The sequence below is a fragment of the Pleurodeles waltl genome, chromosome 10 (assembly GCF_031143425.1).
Source record: "Pleurodeles waltl isolate 20211129_DDA chromosome 10, aPleWal1.hap1.20221129, whole genome shotgun sequence".
NCBI classification, from domain to species: Eukaryota; Metazoa; Chordata; class Amphibia; order Caudata; family Salamandridae; genus Pleurodeles; species Pleurodeles waltl.
In genome coordinates, this window is record NC_090449.1 from 57,313,381 (window position 1) to 57,332,415 (window position 19,035).

The following is a 19,035-nucleotide window of genomic DNA, read 5'->3' on the forward strand; positions in this document are numbered from 1 at the left end:
CTCGGGTTCATTGGGATGGGGCCCTTTAAGCTTCCCTTTTGTTGGAGTCAGGCCCTAAAGAGTGTAAGAGGGGTTTTACAATCTCCTGCAGCAGCCCTGTGACTTTTCTCCTTTCTTATTCCCACAAGCATCACCAGAGACAGATGTACATGGTGTAGTGGCTGGATGGATGGTCTCTCCTTCTTTTGTACCTTAATTTAACAACCGCTTTAAGGGCACATCCAATTCGAAATGCTCTTTCTGCTAATTTTGCAGAACAAAAGACTGTGCCTGGTACAGGCTGTGGTGAACTTAACAACGCCCCGAAACCTAAATGTAATTAAGTGGAGGCTTCAGAAATCACATTTGCCTCTGCCAGCCAGAGATAGTTACTGGGTGCAGGCTGCAGATCAAGATGCCGGGACAATTTTTCCTAACAAAGGTTGCTCTCTTTTCCCAAGAAAGGATGTCCACAGAAGTGGGCCTATGTTATCCGCTGAAATAAAGGGCTGAAAATGGCTGATGGTCACTCTCCTTGACAAGTTATTGACAGAAATGAGTATCTTGAACTCTGCTAGAAGTTCTGCTTGATCATGTCCTTCTGTGCAGAAGCCAACAACTGTGATGATGGTGTTTGGAACCACCCCTTCATGAGGGAAAGATCTGCAGAAGAGTAGATCACAGCATGGTGGCCTGATGTCTGATGAGGATGTGAAGAAGGATTTAAGCACCAAATTCCCACCAAAACTTTAAGGCCAAAGGGTGATTAGCGTGACAAAGAACTATAGTTTGCCCTCAGTCCCAGAATCTTCCAGTGTGTGCCCCTGGATGTCAACAACAGGACTTTGGGTCTGCTTGGTCCTGCTCTTTGGCCTAGATGATTTTGCCAGGGTTGTGATTACCTAAAGCTATCAATCCCCACAGTCCAGCTGTTACAGAATTGCCACTCTGTGTGTGGTTGGTCATAATAAATCTTACTCTGGGCTGCACGTTTTGAGCTGTAGGCCCCTTGATGTGTGGAGTTGTATATAAACAGGTTCACAATAGCACTGCCCAAAGATAAGCTTTCTTGTAGTACTGCTTTGTTAATTTTTCACTTCCCCTCGCTGCTTGAGTTGGGGATCCAGATGCTCAGTTACCAATACCCGTCTCCAGTCAATCAATGACTCCTGATGTGGGGTTTCAATCTCCCATCCCTTTTTGTGAGCAGTGTGTGCCAGTTTGGGCTGGGGTATACTCTTAATTTTCATTAGACTAGATTGCCGTTCGAAAAAAACAGCACAGGAATCAAGAGGGTGTGGCTCTGGGCCAGGCTGTGATGAGGACATATGTGCCTTCTCCTGATCCTTATCTATGGAAAGTCTCCCACCATCCAGTTCGACCACCCGCTCTTCCACTTGCCACTGTTTTGGTGCATGCGTTTGCTTTTAACTAGGCGAGGAACCACAGGTGTGTTGCTCAAAACAGGACATGTTTCAGAGAATACTTTTTGGGCCATTGGGTGCAACCTAATCAAAAGTAAAGTGAAACACTCAACAAAGAAAACAGGTCAAAGGTGGATGTCAGAGACACAATAACAAAGAACTTTTGGGCATCACCCCATCTTGGCATAAGTACAAAGCTTTATCAAGACCACAAGCTGAGGGCTATCACCTCTGTAAAAGCCAGTCGTCTGAAACAGCTCATTGTGGACAGCCTTTATCTTTTTCTTTTTGTTTGTCTACGTGCCTTAATAATTTCCTCTGTGTAATATTTAGCTGTCTATAGCATAAAGTAGTTTTCTTTTTAATCAAAAGTACTGGCTAGCTATTTATAACATATTCATATTTTCTATTTAGTCATCCAAGATTTGTCACTTTTTTTAAAGCTATTTTGATGGTGCTAGGACTGCACTGTAAAACTTCTCTTCAGTGCCACAGCGTTTGTGCCTGGCCCTAAAATGGCATAGTGAAAATTGTAATGAACCAATTGATCTTTGTAACTTTCCTGTAAGGGCATAGTACATGATGCTGAAAAAGCACCAATCATATGGGAGTTAAATGTCATATGTGGGCTAAAGTATGTAATTATACGGCCCACACTTATGGCAGAAATATAAGGCTGTCATGTGAATGTCTGCATCTGGCTGAGCTGCAGTTTAAAGGCACTGCAATAAAACGTGTCCCAGAAAAGTGTCTTTGTCATGTAGGAAAACCTACTTTTATAAGTCAATATATCAACTCTAAGGTTACCTTGTAAGCCCATGAGTCAGGGCCCCTAATGTATGAAAAAGTGGCATGCCATTTATTTAAAAAGTGTGCCTCCACATTGACTGAGGGCTGAACAGCTATTTGACTATGCAAGTCCAGCTACATGTTGTTTTAGACAAACCTTGGTGTGATTAGAATATCTAATTCTGTAGCTCCACATTGGACAATATTAGAAAGGTCATTCAAAGTTATTTTCTACCTAATTTTCAAAATCGAATTTAATGGAAAAAGCCAATTTTTGATTATGTGATTTGAAAAGCACTCTCGTTAACATGCGCTTTGAGCTGCCTGAGGCAGATCTGGCTTAAAACCAGTTTTGCCACTCATCACACCACTGGAATATGAATCCTTTGATGGGAGAGTTAATAAACCTGGCTCAGGAGACAAAGGGCTGCCTGTGAGCTCAAGAGGGACGGTATGGTGTTACCTGCAAACTTCTTACCGGGCATAAGCTACCTGGGATTCACCAAGAACGACTGGCAAAAAACTACCTCTTATGAATATCGGGAAGGGCTTCTCCTATTCCATTGTAGGGCCCTGCTAGACAGCCAGGCTCCATTCCAAGTGGGGTAGAGAACCAGTTTGGATCCCCCGCAGGTGGATAGAGAGCTTATCTAAATATGGGAGTGGCTAAGGAGCGTACAACAGGGTGTCTGGTGAAGGAAGGGTTCTGCTATATTGAAACAGGGACTGTGGGGTAACTTTGCGTTAAGGCAAAGTTGAATTGCTGTAAAAGGAGGCGGGCTGGGAGAAATTAGTTGGGATTCGGTTGCAGACTGCTCCAATCACTGGCTACTGCACAGGTTAACCATAGCACTTTAACCACCACCACCTCCTGGAATATTCCTGGACTTAGGAGGACTCAACCTGAAGAAGAAGGCCCTGATGAAAGAAGACTCCTGCTGGAAGAAGAGGACCGACTCAAAGACTCAAGGACTCAAGGATTCCTGACTCCTAATGGAACCCAGGGACTGGACCTGCCCTCCAAAGTTGAAGTGGTTGAATTCCTGTTTCCTGGGAAATTAGAAGGAGAATGACTCTTGATGCCAAGAGGAGTCAGCTGACCATAGAGCTCTGGGGACAGCAGGCATCCTGGCTGGAGAGAGGACCGGTGCCTAAACACTGGCCAGAGGAGGTAAGCTCGTAGGACTGACCAGAAAGTAAGTTCCCAACAGTTGGAGAAAAGGTTGTGAGGCTTGCCCGGGAAGGTCACATGCTAGGCGGGCAAGAAAACCAAGTTTGTCATGCTTGGAGATTTTTGCTGTGCTGACAACAGGGTCAGCTGGATTCACTGTAAAGTTATCCAGCCTTTCCGGCTACAACTTTCATTCTTGCTATACTGGAGAATACAGATTTCCCAAAAAGTAACAAAGTCCAAAGAAAAAATCTTGGCATGGGGCGAAGTGGCAAATCTATCCAACCGGCAAAGCAACCTTGGCACAAAATCCAGCTTTGCCCTACTCAGTGCTTTTGGCACCAAAACCAAGTGCTTCAGCAAGAGCTAGATGACGATGTATATGGCTTCATGGGACCCTCACTGGCACAGTCCGGGACCTTGTCCTGCTGGAAGATGTTGACCACCATTTCAGAAACTTGCTGGCATATTAAAAAAACTCGCACACTTTAGCCCCGCTGTAGCATATTTTTTTTTACACTACTATGGCGCTAAACCGGCCCTCACCCGGCGCCATATTTACAAAGTGGCGCAATCGTACCATTGCGCCACTTTGTAAATGCTTGGACCACATTATAGGTGCCCCAGGTATAATGTATGCAAGGGGGGGCGTTCCCCCACAGGGAGGCCCACAAAAATGGTGCATTGAAATTTACAAGATTTCTCAGCGCCATTCTAGAATCATTATTTTACACCTGCCCAGGGCAGCATTCAAGTGACACTAGTTCTTTATCCTATGGGCCTCCCTGAGCTTTGCTGGACTAGCACCAACATTTTTGGCGCTAGTCTAGCAAAGCACCACAACTGCGCCAAAAAGTTTGGCGAGGTTGCGCTAAAGAGCACCATGGTGTGCTGTATTATAAGTACAGTGCTACCATGGTGTCGATAGGGAGGCACAGGGTGGCACAATGAAAACTTGCGCATCGGAGCTGATGTGCCAGTTCAAAGGCAAACTTTTTCATTGGAGCTTTACTTTATCTAGGTACTTTTTGTTTAAATACTTTGAAAATGAGTATCCGGGTCACCTAATTTTCTATATTAGTTTGGAAATTTTCATTTATTATGTTCTTAATATTGAAATGTTCTGTACTGCTTGACCTTACCATGCACTTCTTTGGGGATTGCCTGCTGCTTGTGCCATAGGTACCACGGTCTGAGCAGAGGTTCTCTTAGAACTAGGGTTTGACCAAACAAGATAGTGGTAATCAATAACCCAGTTATTCACAAAGCTGATTTATTAACTATAAATTGACTTGTGCTGAATTCTGTGTCTCTCGCCACACCACTTCCCTGAGTAAACCTTGGGCCACTGTGCAAAGTATTCTGCAGCACACATGCAAAGAGCAAAAAGCCTCAAAGGATAGTTTTTGTGCAGGAAGTTATTCTTTCCTGCACAAAAATAAACCTGACCTAAGCATGGGGAACCTTGCTAGGGTGTTTGGATTGGTGCTAGGCAGCCACAGGTGTGTCAGCGATAAGAGAGAGAATGTCTTCCTTTTCACACAACAAAGAGCAACAACTTCGCTTGCTGCATAGCATTGCTTGAAAAGTTAGTAAATTTCCCCTTAGGTGTATTTAAGTGTGTACAAACCTTTACCTTCTTCTGAAGGTCTGTCTCTTATTTTCTTATTACCAGGAGGTTCTTTTTGCCAGGTGGTTTTGTATTCAGACATAACTGAGAATCAAAAAAAGTCCCAATGCTCCTGCAGGCACCAGCACCTCTGGCTCACTGCTCATTCTGCCTCCTGACTTTTGTTAGTAATTGAAAGTGGAGGGACAAAAAGGCTGCCCTCAGCTCAAACACTCCTGTATCTTTTGTTTTCCTGCCGAGACTCTTCATAATTTTACCTTAAATTACAAATTTAGGTACAAATAAAAGATACTCAAATACAAGTTTCTTACATGAGGAAATATTTGCTGCAAAACCATCCACACCAGCATTTAATCTCTCTCCTATGAGTCCCATAATCAATGAAAATCTAATTTTTCTCTGTAATCCCCTCTGTTTCTATTACAGCAGTCCAGGGTCTGTCTGAACATATCCTACTTTGACCTGGTGTGAAAACAACAACAAATAACGACATTTTACAGCAGCAGAAGACTTCCTGCTTTTCCATCTCTGGAACATCTCGGCAGAAACCTTTGATGTTGAACTTCAATAACTGCAATTTTACTGTAAAAGGTCATATTGTTAGATGGTGCTATAAGCGGATTGTATTACATGTACAAGGATGGCATGTATGGATAATTACCTTTTATATTTCTTTTTCTGTGTGTACACATCAGAGTTGAAGAAGAATGTGTTACAGAGATGAAACACACCACAATGTAACTAAATAGGATACTTCAACTCAAGATGCAACTGCATGTGAAGCTGGCACACTGGCTTTTTCTTTGGCTTTGCCAACAAGTCAGTGTAGCATGTGTGATGTGTTCTCTCCATGCTATGGCCAAGCTCCAGAACCCATTCTGTGATCCGGGTGGGGGGGGTATACCAAGCATGTCATCTAGCATGACCTAGGACTGCTGGGTTGTTGATATGAAGTAGAGGTTGCAGCATGTTTTTGCATATTGTGCTAAATTGTGGAATGAGCTTCCTCATAAGCGTCTCAAGAATTCTGACTTATTAAATCTAAATAAGTCTATAAAGACACGACTTTTCCGCAAGTAGTTCTTAGCCTATTATTTCTGGGCTAATCGAAGGGGGGAGGGGATATCTATATATATATATATATATATATATATATATATATATATATATAGAACACCACTTCCCAAGAAAGTAGAAGTGCATTGACTGCCAGGGAGGAGACTCAGACACCTAAGTGTGGCAGGATAAAGACAGGGATACCCATAGAAATCCTTTCGGGACTTTTTAGCGAGGTGTTGCTAACTAGTGCTTCCTGAGCATTGTTATTTGGTGGGTAGCAGGGGAGAGGGTGGGTCTGCAGATTCTGTTACTGTAGGTGAGGATGTTTCTAGGGAAGGCCTGCCTCTTTTGTCTATCCTTGAGTGCTAATTTAGGAATGACAGCGGGTGCAGTCTTCTTTTTGCATTGTGCACATGCCTTGGATATGCCAGTTAGGGGGCAGCATCATCAAAACCTGCTGTGAGAGCCATCTCCCTGCACAAAAGCTGTTTGTGCAGCAGCCAAAAAATGAAATGTGAAAATAAACCACCTCAAACAAATTCCAGTTCCTTACACATTGGAGTCACCTCACCTGTTTAGAAAATGTGTATAAAAGTGGGATCCAAACCACCCAACATTCACACAGTCCAAATGTCTTTGTGACCATGGAAGGGAGTGCTCTGTAGAGTACTTTAAGACCTGCTGGGATATAGGTCTGCTGTCTGCCTGGCAACTAGTCTCCTGGAAGTGGGAGAGGGTCATCTGAAGTCTGTGCATCTTGCTGGAGAGCCGTGCATCTGAGTAGCATCTAGTAGCCTGCCTGCCTGCTCTGAGATGGAAGGAGCAGTGGCGGCTGGTGTAATTTAAAAATGGTGGGGCGTAAATGCATGCCCTATATTGGATTTAGTGAGTGAAGCACTCTAGCCCAGCATTTTCTAGGGGGTATTGAGGTATCCTCTCCCAAGAAAATATTGAAAATTAGAGCACCTAGAGGTGCATCTTACAGCAGAGTTTGTGCAAAGATATTTGCCCTCAGGAACTTTGCATCTATCTCCTTTACCTGCCATTAGTAGGTGGCTAATTTATCCAACACAGTAGTCACAGCCCCCTGTCTGTGTCGACTTCTCTGTTTGTTCACATTGTATTATCTTTACCCTGGTGTAGTCTGCAGTAACCAACCCCAAAACCCAAGGGGGTAGCCAATGCTTAATTTAAGTCAATGGTTGTAGATGGAGACCACCGGCACTCATTTTTGGGAACTAACACATTTAACAGAGCAAGAGACAGAAAAAAGCACATGGGAAAGGAGGATAAAAAGAGAACGATGGAAGAATGGGTCAAAGGAAGAAAGCAAAAGCCTGAACGAAAGAGTAAAATGGACCGGCATGAGGGTAAACCAAGACTACACAACACACCAATATTCAGTAGCGCTGGCTGAGGTTTCTGAGCAAAACTTTGGGTCCCGGCACTTAATCATTTACAAGTTGAGCACTGTAGGGGTAGCACTGCCCCGGCACATATTTTTTTCAATAGAGCATTGCCCCGACAAGCAGGTGGTTTGCAGGACTTTGCAATGGTGCATGCTGTCAGTAGAAGTGATCAAATGAGAGGCAAAAAGAATTATCCTGTACTAGGAATATTGAATCAGTCACCACCAAGGCTCAAGAAGAAATTAAAGCATAGTCACTTCTCCCTATATCGCTACTGGGTCGTTCATTGATATTTAAAATGGTCGCCCTCCTGCGGCTATTATAGAGAGTGTAAGACTACCCATACCCTAGCCCATGCAGTTAGTTCTGTCAGATCAACAATACCCTCTCCAACTTCCGCTGGAATGGTGGAACACCCCACATAGCTCTAACCACTTGTTTTTAATCCACCTACTCCGGGGGCACAACCACGGCTGACATGTATTCCTACTACGGAGCAGCACATTTATTGCTTATAAATAACTGGTGGTGTGGCCAACTTGATGATCCTGCATACATGACTGAAAAATGGGCGATAGGTGACACTCCGCTCCTTGCTTACTTTTATAGTAAGTACCATGACTATTGATCAGGTCCCCCTGCAACACAGGTGGTCATTACCGCGTGATGAAGAACACTGAAACGCCTGGGCTGGTCAGGTAGGCCTACGGAGATGACACCCCTGTGGCATGGCTCCATCATGCCACAGGTGGTTCAGCTTGTGGGATTCAGGAAATTGGACCTGATCGGAATTTCACTCCTTGGGGACCTTCTGAGTGGCACAACACTGAAAACCTTTCAAGATTTGCAAACAAACAACCAATTATATTGCCACCAATTCCATAGATATCTTCAACTACGACATGCATTCACCCCATACATCAGAAATCTAGACACACTGCCCCAATTCAACCCCCTGGAAGAAAAGCTCCTCTATGGGGACATGGTGGGACCCACAAAATTTGTAAAATATACCACTTGTTAGTATTAAAGAGCCTATCCATATTACCAGCCCTTCGGCAAGCCTGGGAGGCTGATGTTATTAACCTAGAGGGTGTAGCCTGGGCGGAGGCCATAAGGGCTCCTAGGGCAGCGGCTATTACAGCGCGCCTGCACCTGATACCGCAGAAATACCTCCACAGGGCATATGACACTAGACACCTCCTGTGGTGCATGGGAGTAATTACCTCTCCCTCATGTCTCCGATGTTGAACAGCAGAGGGTACATTCCTGTGTTGGGGCTGTCCTGTCTTAAAACAATATTAGCTCAAAGTGACACGATACCTTGGGGAGGTCTTTGCGTGACCCATCCCATTGGACCCCCGACTGATACTCCCACACAGCTCTTATGGCCTGGGGGGCAATAGGTACAAACAATCACTCCTCCTCTTGAGACTTACAATCGCCAAGAGGGCTATAGCGAAGTAGTGGAAATTGACCACATCCGCATTTATCTCTGAATGGAAGCAGGGTATGGATTACTGTTTGGGACTTGAAATACCAATATGTCAAGCTAGGGGTTGCCCACAGAAACACCCCAAAATCCCAGATGAGATGAGCCGAATAATGAGATATAGTCCTGCCCCCAGTGCAAACCCAAATGCGACTGCTGGAGGATGAGATCAGAAACTTCCAAGTCTCCTGAGATGGTCAGACTCTACACATTTATAATGATAGACTATGAATACATGGGATCGGGTGGGGGATGATGGCAGGGAAATGGCTAATCATACCTTTTATGTATCACTGATACTGCTAACTATTTCTAATGTTAACTGGCATGTGCCATAATATTTTAAAAAATGTGTTCATAAAAAAATGAGAGGCAAACATCACTTTGAATTTATGCACAGAAGGAATGGTGACCTTAACAATATAACAATGAAAACTGAAATGGCTATTTCTTATTCGGAATCAATCTGAAATTCTTTGAAATGTAAGAGTGGGACACAAATGACACATATTGTTACCTTTAAATGTTTACTTATTTGACTAAGTGCATGCAGCTCCCTCCTCATTTTGTTCCCTCACAAATCATGTGTTACTTTTCTATTTTGCTGCTAAAAAAATTAAGCAAACCCTTTCTCGTCTTGAGCAGCTGCGCTGACAAATTAAGACATTTCAACACCATCATAGTGACAGTGCATTGTACACCATCTGGCCTTGTCCTGTGTTTACTAAATAAAGAAGGGTGCACCCCTTGAGTCAGAGATATCATCTGAATGATTCTATGTGGAGGATGACTATGAGTGAAGCTCAGGGACCCATCTTGCTATTTCTATCTTGAAATATAAGTACAACGGCCACAGGTGCCTTAGCGGGATGCAGACAACACACACAACTCAGCTGACAGCACACGGATCTCTTTAGCGCGTTCACTGCTGGAAGAAAGCCAGGACAAAGGATAATTTAAAAAAAAGTGCAATTGTCCTGTGCTTTAATATAAAAGCGCCCCACTATTGGCCATGTGTATGCTGTTCCCACCCGCACTCTCATGCTTGACTGTGCCTGAGTTCGGCAGTTTCAATTGTGCCTAACAGCCAATCCCAACGCAGCTCTTATGATGTTTAAATATTACATAGCATAAGAACTGTGTCAGGATTGGATGGACCAGGGAACCCAGCGCCCCAATGAAGACTCAGAGGTTTGCATTTGCTGCTCCGCACTGTGATCTCAAGGCAGTGAGCATTCTTACTGAGAAGCCTGAACAACGCATGTCATGCTGGCCGATTCCAGGGACCTGCCAGCCTGTCATGCGCACTTTTAATTACACAGCACAGCTGGCACCCTCTCCTTGGCAACAGCAGCCATGCCTCCCCCCACAGTTGTCATTTGGCAACAATGAAAGTAACTGCAGTAGCCCAGCCGGGTTGCGTTGCGAAGCTCTGCAAACATGAATTTTACTATGGAACAAAAAAAGACATTTTCAAGAGGGGTGGCGGCTCAAAGTAGGGAGGCAAGGCTCTTATGCCCATGTAGAGGAGCTGCCACTGGGAAGGAGTGTATCTGGCCCTACAGGGGCAGAAAGCGTGAAGGAGGAGAAGCCCAACCATGTTCCACCAAGAAGAACGGGCATGTGACAACGAGTGTGACCACCATTGACCCGAGCTGTGAGAGTCACCAGGTCTCTCTTTGCAATTCATGTAGTGAACTGTGTGAAGAGGACTCCGCAGTCCCCCATATGACAGCATGCAGTCCAGCGTTAATGCAACATGACAAAAGGGATGCCACTGATCCACCATGCTGCAAGTCATGTGAGACCCAACAACACCGCTGTAGCGAATGAACATCCACTGGCATGCAGGCTGCAATTCCAGAAAAGAGTAACTGCTGCTGAGGCCACACATGGTGTTCCTTCCCAGTGGTGGGATCAACGCGGTGGGGCCACTGCCTGTGACCTCTGGCGCACTGGTTGAGGAGATGACTGCACCACTAACGGTGCAGCACCAACCCCCATGCCAGGCCGCTTCTGAACAGATAAGTTGCACAACTGCTGCGATGACTTAGAGGATGTGTCTTGAGCATAAAAAAATTAGCGTGTTAGGTACAGGTTTCCAAACCTAGTGTTTGCTCGCACAAGCCTACTAGTGAAGCCACACCTGTACCCGATTTCTCCCTGTGTTGTTTTCACTGGTGCTAGACCACAATTGTTGGTGTAGGACCTGTAGAACCAAGCAAGAGTCCCGTGGTGTACTTAGTAACACCCTGTACCTGAACCTCCACTATTGAAGATGACATCTTGTTTTGTTGTGAGGTTAAAGTACCTCTGTTTCCTAAAATAAGCGTTGAACTGGACAGTCCAATATTGGTGTCTGTTGTTTCACTTTTTTTAGTTCTGAGTCTCTGTCCTTCACATTAGCTCTCTGAAAAGCTTTTAATTGCTTGCCCTTGCTGCCCTGAGAATCGAGCGCAAAAGGGGAGTACATGACCTGGTTTGCAAAGCCCTAGTAGGAAAGCCCCAGCATACCAGAGGCAAGCATCCCCAACTACGGCTGTTGGACCACACTGGCTGATACCTGCCCTTTGACACTGATCATCTCCAACCATCAATCATACTTACTAGCAAGCTTCACAGGGGGAGCCTTCATCATGCTTGAAGCCATACTGATGGTTCAGACAGCAATCATCTTGCGAAACGTCATCGCCAAGGAAGTCCACGCAGCTGCCATCAGCGTTGTTGAAGTTACTGTAGCAGGAAACACTCTCTGAGACTATAAGAGGAAAGGAGCAGAGTGATTATTGTTGAAGCCAATGGGTGACAAACATGATCAGAGGTGAGAAAGAGGTGGGTTCCCATAGGCTATCTCATTAGGTTAATGCCCATCACTGAACGCCCCCTGCCACGCACAACATGAGTTGCACCTTTGAGAAACTGCTCTCAGGGAGTTCCTGGTGGAAGAAGTTCTGGTGACAGACCCTAATGCTCACAGAATACATTTGTGCTGGGAGTAAATCCCCAGGACAAAAGGCACACGTTCTTAAATTCTTCATATTCTGACATTTCCTTTAAATTTAAAAAATTCATATGATTTAACAGAGATATGCACCATGTAATACTCATCTCTGGGAAATTGAGTGTATGAATCTGTGTTAGATTTGTATCAATTTTACAGAATTTCACAAATTTAACTAGCTTGGTGGAAAATGATTTGTGGAAGAATTTCTAAATCTGGTGGAGAATCCACCAGTGGAGTTTCCTCCCAATAGAGAGAGCATGCTGAAAACAAATATGCTAATCCAGAGAATTCTGCTGGCAGACCCTCCTACAGGTTTACCTGTTCCTCCCCAAATAAACAGATTTTCTGTTAAAACTAAACTTTAGCGTAAGCGCTTAGTATCTATTTATAAATACTTCTTAGCTGGTGGCTTGAAAAACACTGCTCTCCGATAGAACCCAAGCTAAGATACAAAAGGCCTAATTTCTTGGCAGTAAGGATACTCCGTCCTCGCCAACAAGAATGCAGCCTCCCCACCTCATTTAAATGCGGCACATCTTGAGATTAATCATGGCAGAGACTACTCTCTCTGCCATAACCCCCTCCAATGGCCCTTGGAAGCAAGAGCTGTCAGAGAAATGACCCACCTAATTTGGATTTTTAGGTTGAGCGTGCAAGTGCTCTGACGTGTTGTAATCTATCTGTGGGCTGTTAGCCACGCCCACCGCATTCCCATCATTATCACTCGTTCATGGGCTTGCCTTTCAAAAATCCTTTCTTATCATTGGAAAATGCTTTATGTTTGTCCCTCCTTGGGGCAGTTTTGTTACCACCTTGGCCATCGACCCTGTTACATGGATAATTCAACGTTTGCCCATACGTTTGACTGTGAGCAAACTTCTTTTTCCTTTTCTGTCTCTCCTTCACTCTCATGGTGGCCGTGGCACTTTGAATTGGCTTGCTTATGTCAACTATTTTACTTTTAAGTTTCAATTTATATGGCAAGAAAAGTCCAGTTAGGAATTTACAATGCTAATAGCTCTAACTCGAGCAAACGCGAGACCTATTGCATTGCAAATGCTTGTTTACTATTACTTGCTGCCAGGCAGTGTTCAAAGTGGGCGGAATCGAAGGGGCGCGACAATGGTTAATTCCCACAGTTTAAATGCCTCCGCTGAAATGTCATTAAGTGAGTCTCTTGTGGGGTGAAACCGAAGCCAGGCAGATAGCTAAATAAGCCTTCCTGCCGGAGTGCCTGCTTGCATGAAAGAAATGCAAATGTGCACTACTAGTTAATCTGCAAATGTAAAGGATGCTTTGGAGCCAGTACTGGCTTTAATTTACCTAATCGCTTGAGGCGTTGTGATGACAAAGATTTATTCTTTTTGAGCGGAAGTGCACATAGGTAACAACTGGGTTGTGAAATGCAGGTTTTTAATTGTAAAGTATTTATATCACACTTACTACACCAATAGGTTATGAAGAGACAGTAATGTAAAAACGTTGCAATACATACACTCTGGGTAGTAGTAAAATCTATTTTTGGAAGAACCATTTTACTTTAAACATTTTGCACATTTTGTAGCAGTCTATCTCTTATACTGTGTGTAATCCAAGTTTAAAATAATGGATTACATATCCACAGTGCTTTCTGTCACATGATGTGACCTATTTGTTCCCTCTGGTGACACACAGACCTCTGCAGTGCATTAACTAATAGAGGTTTCCTAAAGTACTATAGCGTATTTCCCAATGAGTAACAACTTTTGTTTATTTGTTTTCAATCAAGCTGCATGTTATTTTATTGTCGCTACCTGATGATGAAAGACCAAAAAAACTTACAGAATATTTTACTTTTTCTAGCCCCACCTTTGACCCCGCCACCATGCTCGCTGACTCCGCCCCCACTGCATGCAGCATCACAGTTCCCATACGTGTTTTTTAATGCACTTCAACTGCTCCTTCCAGATAAAACTTGGCGGTAAGGAACAGTAAAAACATTCTAATGCTCCCCCCGCCATGGGAGAAGCCTCCTGTGGGGAGGGGAGCATACTTTTTTTCTTTACAAAAAGAAAATCCCACCTCAGGATTTTCTTTTTGAAAAGTAAAAAAACTCACTGTGTGTTGCAGTGCTGTGTCCTGCCGATGCAGTCTTGTAACAAGCAGTACAATGCATTGACAGGAACTGCTATGACTGTGGTTCCTGTCAATACCTTTATAAATGACTGCCTTCTTAGCGGTCATTTATAAATCTGGTGGGCAAAGTATTCATGGCTTTGCAGACGTAAAGTCCTCTGCCAGGCCAATAGTGAAACCTCTGCCACCCAGAATATCCATCTGGCCCACCGCCCATTAAAGTTGGCAGATAATATGATGATAGTAGGTCAGTCACCTGCCTGTCCGCAGAAACATCTGTCTCGTTTGGATGTGTGTAATGGAACTGATAAAATAATCACGAAAATATATTGTACGTTGGGTAAACTCTTTTACAACAAATTGAAATGGTGGAGTTGAATGGGAGTTAAAGATGAAATTGGTCAAGAGAGGTGTAGGACTCCGCATGATAGAGAAACAGCAGCTCTGCTGGGATTGTATCCTCATTCTAATAGTATGATTCAAGGCTTGTGTACCCTGTGGAAATGTAAGGGTGAATGCTGAATAGTGACACTTGCTACAAATTGACTTTGATGGTTTTCCCTAATGATGGTGCTTATATGGAAACTGGGGACGTATGTATGATGCAGTTTGAGTCACTTTTGCACCACACAATGTGGTGCAACAACGACACAAACCTTAAGCGAGATTGAGGTAGCCATAAAAGGCCACCTTCCATCGCCCTGTGTGGCTTCATACATCTCAAGTAATGTAGCGTAGCACAAATCGCTGCGTTGCATTACTCTGCCACGCAACATCCATGGATTTTGATGTATTCCCAGATTTACAAGCACTTGTAAATCTAGGAATGTGCCAAAAAATATGCCCACATAGAAAGAGGAAATAGCCACTCAGGGTTGTTTTTGTGCAGAAGGTGCCACTTAAACAATCCTGCATGCACCACAGGCACCCTTACACCGTGGGGTCCAAGGGTGCGTATGTTGGACCTAGACTGTCTAAAGGGCACCAGCGCAGTGGAAAGTACAAGAATGTGCAGTATTCTTTTAAATATTGTGCATTCCTGCCCTTTCCCTGTGACGCAGAGCAGCGCAGCAAGGAGATTTGCTGTGCCATGCCACAAAGCCCATAAACATGGGTCTCGATCTTTAAAGAAGCCTAGATCATTTCAGTTGTAGTCCAAGCATGTGGTTTGATTTTGGTACTTGTAAATGATCCTGGTTGAGGCCCTGACATTTAGAGCTCCTGTCCAAGACTTGCACATCACGTGTCACTGATTTGACAACATGATTGTGCACTAAAATAACAAATATCCGTAATGGAAACTCAATCATTCTCTTGGAGACATTTACCCACCTAAAATACCACATTAATAAGGGCCATATGTACGAACACTTTTTCCCATAGACACAGAATGGGTAAAAACCTTTGCTACATCTGGCCCTTAACTGCCTTTGCAAGTTTGTTTGTTCTGTTACTCTTGTGGGGGGCAAAGTCTGGCATAAGCAGCTATCCCATGTGGACATGTGGGTATAAAATGATATCCTGAGACACTCAAGATACATGTGATCCCGTTGCCGCTGCTTTTTCTGCACAACTGTGGATTCTCACATTGGTCACATAATCCGTCATCTGCTGCGTAGTTTCCATAGTTCAACAAAAAATATTTATAGGCCAGGCAAATCAAAAGATACCAAATGTACACTTCATATGCGGCATGACCCAGCTGGTCACCAGTCAGCCACTGATTGATGAATGCGTGTATTTAACAGGCACCAAAGATGTGAACATGTTATCTAGGTGCTACCAGCCAGTGGCGTAGCGTGGGTTGTCAGCACCCGGGGCAAGGCAAGTAATTTGCGCCCCCTAACCCGGGACAAGGCAAGTAATTTGCGCCCCCTAACCCGTGGATTTAGTCTCTTCCAAGATGTTGCGCCCGGTGCGGCCGGCCCCCCCTGCACCTCCCACGCTACGCCACTGCTACCAGCGCCCTCTGTTGGTGATCTGAAGAAAGACTGTTGTCTGCAGCACCCAAACCTTTCAGATTTAGACGGAATGAAAACAGAGAAAAAACAACTCCTCTTTTTTTATAATAGTGCAGGTTCATGGTATGTAGCCCTGCCAAGTGCCACGCACCACGCGTTAAAAATAACACATTTTCCCATATTACTGCAAAGTCTGAGATTGTCATGCAAAAAAGGTGTCCTGAAGTGAGATAAACATGTATAGTTCCAGTTTCTCACTTTGATGGGACACATAAAAACTAAGCTCCGAGTACTGTTTACCAAAGGCCACAAGGGGGTACTGGTGTACAATTATCAATACATTACGAGAAATATTCCACTGTCACCGAAACTCATATCCCAGTCCAGCAAACTACAGAGATTTGAAGAACTAGACACAAAAGCACACTCCAGACTAATTAATGTACAAAATCAGTCCCTGCTCAAACCATGTTATCAAACAGATGTGGATGTCCAACCATAAAACAAAGTTTCTAAATATATGCCAGAAACTTGGTCAGCAGCGGCAGTTTCTCAGTGAGAGTGGGGGAGCGTAACCCCTCGCCCCCACCCACTGCGAGCCAAGGTTGAAAAACATAAAATGGCAATGAAACAATTTCATTGCCATTTTATTTCTCCCCCCCCCCCGATGTGCGCGTTGCAGACAGTGACCCGGAGGCACAAGACATGGGGGTGTGGGCTGGATGCCCCAAAGTGCGCATGTCTCTTTGGCCGGCTGTTTTTCACAGGCTAAAGTGACATGCACACTTTGAAGCTCCTAACTCAGCTGTCTTAAGACAGCTTAAGGGCGGAGAGAAAGCATAGGCCTCCGGGGCCTGAAGGAGTGTCCGGCCAGCCGGTCCATCCAATCCAGGCACATCGCTCATGCTGGTTAACAGCATGAGAAAAGTGTTTGGATTGGTCAAGGGAGCTCTATAGAAGACTGCAGTTTCCAGAACTCTGGGGAGGACCTCCTTCGGTCGGTAAGTAACTTTTATTTCAATTTAACATGGAATCTTTATTCTGGGGCTTTGGAGGGAGGGGTTGTTTTAATATGGGCTTATGGAGGAAGGGAGTATTTCATCTTGTGCATTTGAAGGAGGGGGTGTTTTATTAAGGGCTTTTTTAGGGTGGGGGTATTTTATTTTATTTTGTGGGGAGTGGTGGGGCACTTCGCTAGCCGCACCACTTTTTAAGGTTACCACCTGCCCCTGTTGATCAGAAGAGGGGCCTAATTGGAGAACTTTCCAGGGAGAAGGTGGTGAAGGCTGGATGAGATGTGGCCTAGGGACCAGAACTGTCTACTTTAGAACCGTTGAAGAGGACTTGAATCCTGTCCTCGGCTCAATATTCTGCGATTCTGAGTAAGCCATCTAACTTAATCGTGCTAATTAAAGATCTATCTGATTCTCATCTAAAGCTCCCCTGGCTCAATTGGAGCATTAACGACCGTCACATGTGAGAAAAGGGTGTCATTTCTAAAAATGACCTCTTGACATTGATGCAACTGTCTGATTTCACTCACAATAAAATGTCACTCAGAGTGTCACACACAAGGCTTGAAATGTAAGACATAAACGCACTGCACACATGGGAATGTCACACATAAGCAAACTGAATGCTATGGCTACGCCACAGTGACTGTCCCTTTGCGAGGGCTGATAAAATGAATCTTACACTGCCTATGTGTGAGACACTTGCATTATACATAACTATTGTACAAGGCAGGGTTCTTTCTAAAGGAAAGAGGAGCTGTCCACAGTATGGACACAGAATAAGGCCCTAATTACGAGTTTGGCGGGCAAAAAAGGCCGCCCACCAAACTCCCACCGTCAGGAGACCGCCAGTGCAGTCTCCTTCCCTCCCGCCCTTTGATGAGTTTCCTGCTGGGTCAGCGGGCGGAAACACAGTTTCTGCCCACTGGCCCAGCGAGAAAAGCACAACAACATTTACGCCAGCTCATTATAGAGCCGCCGGCAATGCTGTTGTGCACCAACAGACAGTGATTTGCGTGACGGGGCTGGCCAGGGGGCCCCCCGCACTGCCCATGCCAAGTGCATGGGCAGTTTGGGGGCCCCCCTGGGGCCCATGCACCCCTTCTCCGCCAGCCTTTTGTAAACACCGGCGGATAGAGGGGTCGTAATCTCCAGGGCAGCGCTGCCCTGGTGGATTGGGACTGCCGGCACAACCAGGCCGTCAGGCGGCCAAAAAGTGGCAGGACCGCTGCCTGCAACCGTCTAGAGACCGCCAGGGTCATAATGAGGGCATAAATCTGCATTGAAGACTAGTGTACAAAAGCATATCTGAGGTGCCCACAATAAATACACTGTTTATTTAAAAAACTGTATGAACATGTAGGTTTAGTTTCAGCTGAATGCAGCACTGTGTATTTGATACAAACTAGGCTACTGTGGGAGTTAGGGCAGTGTGCATAAAATAGCCTTCTGTGCAATAATAAAAGTTATTTTTGTTAATGAATGGACTTTGATTGGGATCTGATAATATGTATAGTGTTTTCTTCCTTGAAAAACCTGAATAACTTCTTTAGTAATGGTATCTAGTTAATATTAATCTGTACTAAAATGACAAAATAATAATATAAATATTTCAAAGAATGTTCTGCACTGTTGCATACTTTGCCTTTCTCTGTCACATAATTTTGATCAACCCTGACATATAATTCATATAATTTGATCCTTCTTTGCCACATAAGTCTAAGTGCCCTGATTTTATCCCACGTCATGATAATGTGGCACTGAGATCTTAAATCCAGCCAGTTAATTTGTTGATCTCCTAAGACCGTGATATGTACCCAAGAGTAGGATCCTTCAATGGATTAGATTGTAGGTGACGTTAAAGACAGGGATATGTGAACCCTGCTGGTGACCCTCTAAACTATCCCACTGAAAAACTTGTTGCCGAACAGTCTAGTTTATAACCTTGACCACACTAGAGATGTGAGGTTACCCATTTAGTTGCTGCTG

The 19,035-nt window shown here is 44.5% G+C and overlaps 1 protein-coding gene across 1 annotated transcript in view; it reads right to left on the reverse strand.

The window, feature by feature from the left end:
* Positions 1-19,035, reverse strand: part of CFP (complement factor properdin) — a 98,450-nt gene that overhangs the window by 56,400 nt on the left and 23,015 nt on the right. The window contains exon 2 of the mRNA XM_069209654.1: positions 11,561-11,711. Within this exon, the coding sequence (XP_069065755.1) occupies positions 11,561-11,711 (151 nt within the window). The remainder of the gene's footprint in view (positions 1-11,560; positions 11,712-19,035) is intronic.